Source organism: Triticum dicoccoides, chromosome 5B, assembly GCF_002162155.2.
Source record: "Triticum dicoccoides isolate Atlit2015 ecotype Zavitan chromosome 5B, WEW_v2.0, whole genome shotgun sequence".
In the NCBI taxonomy this organism is placed as follows: Eukaryota; Viridiplantae; Streptophyta; class Magnoliopsida; order Poales; family Poaceae; genus Triticum; species Triticum dicoccoides.
Window position 1 is genome coordinate 678330669 of NC_041389.1, and position 6946 is coordinate 678337614.

Below are 6946 nucleotides of genomic sequence, written 5' to 3' on the forward strand. Positions count from 1 at the left end.
AATGGACATGTTTTAATTTTTTGTAAAATGTTAATCTTGTAATTACATGTTTTTTGAAATCAGTAAAAAATTCAGCAGCCGGTTTCTTTTGGAAAAAACCACCTGGGAAAACGAATATAAAAAAGAAGAGAACACAAAAAGGAAAGAAAATCGGAGGAGCGCTCGAAGTGGGCCGGCCCAGGACGCGAGTACTTGCGCGATGCGACAGATAGAGGGAAGACTCCATGCCAGCACTGGTCAGAAGAAACAGAACACACCATCACCAAGCGCGATGAACTGACAGTAGCGAGCGACGAACCCCTGATCCGGAATCCCCAAAACCTCGCCTCCCGGTCTCCCCGCCGCAGCCGCTGTCCGGCGCCGCGGCGCCCCGGCCGGCGAGATGAAGAGCCCCTCCCGGCTACGCGCCGCCCCCTTCGTGTCCGCGCTCGTCCTTCTGCTGCTCGCTCTGGTAATCTGCTCTTCTGCGAACCTGGTTTTCTGGTCAGATCTGATCATTCCGCCCCCCTTCCGCTCGGCTTCCTGATGCCCACTGTTTCGCCCTTCGCCTGCAGGTTCCTTCTCCGGAGGCGGCCGAGCCCACCACGCCGGGGACCCGGACGCGCAAACTCGGCCGCGACGCCGGTTCCTCGGTGTTCTCGCTCTTCAACATGAAGCCCCAGAGCAAGTTCTGGACCGAATCGGTCATGCGGACAGGTCCGGTTCCTCACTTCATTATTATTTTGTTTCTGTCCTGGCACCTGGTGTTCCTGCTTGTTTGTGGCGCTTATGCGTTTCTTGATTTTTGTAGAGTTCGATGACTTGGAGGGCTCGAAGTCAAGGGACTCCATCAACATTGGGCTTCTGAACTTCACGAGAGCTGGTGGGTTCTGCTGTTGGCTCATCAATTTTCTTCGATGCCATGTCTCAGTCAAACCACATCGAAGCTTTGTCAGAAGCTTCTTTTTCAGTACCTTCAGCATAGCCCCTGCAGTGATACTTCTTTTAAATCAATGTTTGGATGTTATCGCCACTGTGTTATATTCTGAATTGGAACTGTAGGTTCAAAGCTTATGATAAACTTCTGCCCATGGGCCTATCGCCATTCTTTCAGCAGGAGTGCTATAACAGTTTATACCACTGTAATCATTAACCAGCAACAACAATGCCAGTATCTTGTAGAACTTGCTGGCAAAGACCTGCTTATCAGAAAACATATTTCTCTTTACAACTGTGCTTATCCCTTGCTTATTCTTCTGTTGTATTCAGGCAATGTTGCAAACTATATGAACCTGGCGGAAGTTGATTCGATATATTTTTCAATCCCTGTGAACTTCATCTTTATGGGATTTGATGGCAAAGGGGGCCATGGTAAATTATATATACCAATGCAATAATACTATTCCCATTAGCTGTTTGTTCATACCGAGCATTAACAGTCACTCTATTTGTGTCAGAGTTTAAGTTGGGACCTGAAGAACTGGAGCGCTGGTTTACAAAAATCGACCACATATTTGAGCATACGAGAATCCCTCCGGTTGGAGAAGTTCTTACCCCATTCTATAAGACTACCGTTAAGAGACTAAAGAAATATGATCTTCCTTTAGTAAGCCACGTGAATCACAAGTAATGAACCTCTACACTTAAGTTGTTCCAATTTATCATGCAATGTTTTTACCCTCTTCTGTAATTAGGCCATGGTATGCTTCCATGAGTACTGATTCAACTATTCCATCTCCGTTTCTTTTTGGTGTAGTTTTTCTGTGCATGCAATACACATGGGAGAAGATATCATGTCTGTCTTTGAACATGCTGTAAAAGTTCTATCACGCAGAGAAGATCTCACAGATCCCAGGTCAGATGTTCTTGAAACACAATGTTGCAGTTCTTGACATTCTGCAATTTGGTTAAGTGTGTCATATTGTGCAAGCATATACCAGAAAATGCAACCGTAGACTGACACCGCAATTTTGATTGTGCATCCAGAAGAACCTTAAAATATGGTCTCACTCTGTTACTTGGAAATGCAATGTATTGTTTCAAAACAATAACACATCCAAGATTTCTGTGTGTTTATTATCCAACGAAATACGCTTTAGTGTGTGAGTGTGTAGCTATTGGTTTTGTAGTTTATTCCTAGTTTTCTTTGATAATATACCTTATAGACTTGTTACAGGGTAAAACCTGCTTACCATACACTTACTTGGAAATCCTTTCTGGTGGCCTTTGCAATCACCTCAATGATGCCACCTCGCATTTCCCATCATTTTATCGTTGCTTAAAAATATTATTTTCTTTACGTTATACAGTGAAAATGGGGCGTCGATTTGGCAAGTGGACAGTGATCAAATGGAGCATGTATTTTCAACACTTGTCGATCACCTTCAGATACAAGAAGCATACAACATCTTCATTCTTAACCCCAAGCCTATTGAAAAGAGTACTCAGTATGGTTATCGGTGAGTTTACAGATATTTATGTTACATTACATTTTGTGTAGTTAACACCAACGTGATTCTGATAGTAGATGCACTCATTTACAATTAGTGACAAGATTGTGATAAAACAAGAACATGATGTGTCATTTTTTGGTAACTTTTCATGGTATGAACCTTTTGGATTTAATTTGCTGCAATGACATTTCAATCTGCATGGCCTGTCTTGAATGGCAGAACACATGGTTTTGCGTTTCTAAAGACTTGGTTCGAGATGATGTATGGCCAGGTAGAATCTGCAAGACTAATATTCTTATTTGCTAAATAATCGAAGTCTAAATGGCCATGTTAATTATTATTTACTCAAAGGGTTGTAGCGAAGATTTCCAGTATTAATCCTCTTACAGCGTTGACCATGCCTGTCCATCATGTAAGATGGTCATTACAAAACATGGCCGAGTTGGACACTTTTCTGTTCAGTCACGAGCCTTATATATGCGAATGAGAATTTGAACACGAAAATGTGCATATTAATAAGTTTCATGCACCAAGACTTGTGAAAGGCAAGACCTGCTGAACACATGACCTCTTGGCTCTGATACCATATTAACTTTCATGCACAAACCAGTAGAGAAGTAAAAGCCCGAATTGATAGAGAAGGTTGGGTAATCCAGATATACTTAAACACCCCCTCTCATATGTGGCTTGATAAGGCCTAAACGTGAACAGAAAGGGGGCAAATAATTTTTTATTTAAAGTGCGAAATTCAAGACTTTAAGCCAAGACCTCTTGGTTATGATACCATCTCAAGTTTCATGCACCAACCAGTAGAACCAAATGTTCGAACTGATGAAGGAGGTTGGGCAATCTACATATAACACATATGGCCTTTTCAATTCATTAATCTTCAAATATTGAACAATATTATTTAGTAATTATGTAGCACGACACACGTCTTAGTTCTAAATAGTTTGGTTAACTCTTAACATACCCAGACCTATCTAGAAACCTATTTTTACTATATGAATCTGATTGTGCAATGTTGCCATGTATTGCACACAGCCGTCTCATTTCTGGAAATGCCTGGACTTAGAGCAATTGTCGTAAGTTGGATAGTGTATTGCCTTTAGAAATTTATATATTTCAAGTATCCTAATTCTGCTGCTAAGATGGAAAGAGTACAAACTCTGCACGTTGTCGATTTCTAGTTTTTCTGGGTAGTGTTTTGTGCGTTCCTTCTCATACTGTTTCATTATTCAAGAGTAACGGTACATTTTGGCAACCAATAGCACATCATCTAATTCTTTTCATACTCATTTATTTGTATTTTGTGCTATCTGTTTTCACAGGAAGGGCTTCTCCGAGTCTGAGATCAACTTACTGAGGGAGGTATGCTTGCATGCTTTAGCAAACTTCCTGCAAGGGATTGAGGAATATCATTGTGCTTCTATCTTGTTGAATGTTGATTCCATGAATCTCTTTGGTGTGCATATTGTTGTTATGGCATTTTTTGTACATGAAAATATCTTCAATTGGTAGCTGTTGGCTTGGCAACAAGAGGGCATCATGGCTTTTTTCTCTTAAAGTGTGATACATTTATGTAGGACGGCTTAGTGAATGTGGCCCATAGACATGGTCAAGGACTGGTTTGGCCCATGTGGTCCAGTAACCCGTAACACATAACTCTATTGCAATAGAATAATGTGTTTTTCCCTAAAAAAGTAGAATAATATATGCATGGTTGTGATTAGCACAAGTGTCACCAATTGTCCCCTTTTAGAAGATATGATGATGAACAGTAGAGAAAAGTAAAGAAAAAAGATCTGAAGTCAAATCGATTCGACTGATAAGTTGGTCTTAAAGTCATATGTTGTTGTATTTGTTTGTTTTCTTAACTTCCAAGTACTCCCTCCGTTCGGAATTACTTGTCATCAAAATGGATGTATCTAGAACTAAAATACATCTAGATACATCCATTTCAATGACAAGTATTTCCGAGTGTTATGAGTAGAAGCTGAACCTTAAATAATGTTTTTCTAGGGTTTTCTGGCTATGTTAAAAGTTGAGATGCGAAGGCTTCACAAAGCCTATAAAACCTAACAGTTCCCATGGCAGCAGGAGTTCGGTCGAAAGGCCAGTATATACAGATGTGCAAGTGTGGGAAATATGCAGCAAGCGCCTTATACAATGAGAAAAATACAATGGCTATACTTGACTATATATGTAACTCTAACAGTTACATATGTCCCTGAGCTCTGCATATTAAACGCTTATAATTTTTAATGTGTATGCCCTATTATTCCATGGGATTCTTCTTCTATACATGGATATTGCACAACCTATGTTTAATTTAGTGTGAATTTCCCTATTGATCTTGAATGTAATTCTATTCTTTAGTGAGGAAAGCTGTAATTATTTGGAACATGACATGTTAGTGGTTATTTTTTCAGAATAAGACCCTGCAAGCTCGGATACTCCAATCTAAAAGGGACCCAAAACTTTATCTTGGTAAATATTGTCTTTCCTGTTTTATGTTATTAACTTCTGATTTCTGAGTTCATGTAACATTAAAGGTGAGAACACATATAACTCTTCATTGACCCATATTTTAATATTTGGATCAATAACAGATATATGCACTGGGTGCTGACATTGTTTCCTCAGAAGTTAGTCTATGCAAATGCAAAGCTGAAAAATAGGTTTCTGAATAAGGATTGTCTGCATATGGCATTACTATGGTAGACCAAAATTTTGGATTGCATGAGTTGGTTATGATGTTGATTACCATAATTTCTATACAACTTCCCTAGCTCATTATTTTCTCGAACAGTCATGTAATTTTATCTGACATCCCTGTAATATCCCTGTTGAACTTTGTTCTGATCTCGTCAGATACTTATTCTACCTGTGTGTAGTTTTAACTTTTTAATAATTTTTATTTTTATCACATCTGCAATCAACATACCAGAGTGTGCTCGAACATCTTTATTGAAAAGGGAAACTGGGTCAGCTGCTTTTTGTGCATTCATTTTATGTATACCACACAGTGATTCAGTATTAGAAAAATTTGGTCTGGGGCAGGTTAGTTGATGGGCACTGGCACTGAGATATGGCCAAGGCCATGTGGATTTTATGCATCCAGTCCTCCCAACCCATCCCAACTGAGAAACATGGTTTTTCTTTTATTCAAATATTTTGCTTTGTGCAATAATTATGCCTTGTAAAGGCAAAGTTGATATTTTCACTGTAAAACTCCTCAGAAGAGAACACTATTAGCTCATTTGTATTTTTTATTAAAATTATACGGTATGCTTTTCTGCTACTTTACCATGCAGCATGTCTGTATTAAGCAGATATAGAGAAGGGAGTCAACAAAAGGCCCTTGTATGAAAATCATCCCCTGTCATCATTTTCATGGACCACAACTGACAATGTGGATATGGTATGTTTTGTTTCAGTCAAGCATTTCCATTTGTGCTATATTTTTCATCTTGTACATCCACCCCGAATCTGGTGTTGTGAGTGTGCTCAAACTTTTCCTTTAGAAACACCGAGTACAACTAGATGCACACACTCTCACACCATCACAAACACACACGCCACCACAAACACACACACACACACACACACACGCACACGCACACGCACAGGCTACTGAAGAGTGAAGACCAGAGTCACGGAGCTTAAAGATTTGCAAAGTCACCACATGCACCTCGCTATCGACTGGAACGTCACCTCCCACTGAAAGAATAATCCGCATTAATGAAACAGCAAAGTGCCAAACTGGGTTATTATCCGTGGTGTTCCGGGGGTACAACCACCCCACTAAGCATCCAACCACTGTTTGGTTCTCAAGTGTGCTTAAGCTTTGGACCTACTGATCTATATGTGATTGTTAGTTTTTGTCATAGTCAGTTTATATTACCTGCCCTGTGTATTGAGGCACTTGAACTTTTGAGTTTAGATATTCAGTTGTTAGTCTTATGAAAGCAAAAACTAGGAAGCCAGTAGGAATCAGCACAACTATTTTGCACTGCTAGTTTGGATCATACCTTATGTGCTTTTCAAGTACCTTGTTTAATTTCAGCATACTTGTTTTGTTGCCAAGATGTACTGTATGATTTGTGGATTATTATTGTGTGTAACCCAAGGTTACATGAAAACCAATCGTGACAATATTACGTGTAACTCAATAAAATGCCCTTTTCACGTCTTGTACAGGGTGATTGGTCAAAACAGTGCAAGGAAGCCTTAAGTGGTTTTGAACTGTTGAAGGCAGGAAAAAGTAAAGAGGACATTATTTATGACAAAGCTGTTCAGGTGCCACACTTATATCAGTGCACAAAACTAAATATCTTGTCATGTATATATAAGTAACGTCATGTGTTCTTGTTAGATATTACATGGTGCAAAAGATGAGCTGCATGATGTTCTAGAGAGCGCACTCATGTCCAGTGATTTGAAGGGTTTGCATGCTGAATGCCTTACAGATATATGGGTCGGCAGAAACAGGTCTGCTATGATTTTGTTTT

General features: G+C 39.6%; 1 protein-coding gene across 1 annotated transcript in view; it reads left to right on the top strand.

Moving 5' to 3' along the window:
- The first annotated feature begins 382 nt into the window (after nt 1-382).
- The window catches only part of LOC119312572, a 20307-nt gene continuing 13743 nt past the window's right edge, over nt 383-6946 (top strand). The window contains exons 1-12 of the mRNA XM_037588301.1: nt 383-451; nt 555-696; nt 791-862; nt 1249-1350; nt 1437-1605; nt 1736-1834; nt 2289-2438; nt 3764-3803; nt 4865-4922; nt 5768-5856; nt 6636-6734; nt 6811-6926. Coding sequence (XP_037444198.1) covers nt 383-451; nt 555-696; nt 791-862; nt 1249-1350; nt 1437-1605; nt 1736-1834; nt 2289-2438; nt 3764-3803; nt 4865-4922; nt 5768-5856; nt 6636-6734; nt 6811-6926 — 1205 coding nt within the window. The remainder of the gene's footprint in view (nt 452-554; nt 697-790; nt 863-1248; nt 1351-1436; nt 1606-1735; nt 1835-2288; nt 2439-3763; nt 3804-4864; nt 4923-5767; nt 5857-6635; nt 6735-6810; nt 6927-6946) is intronic.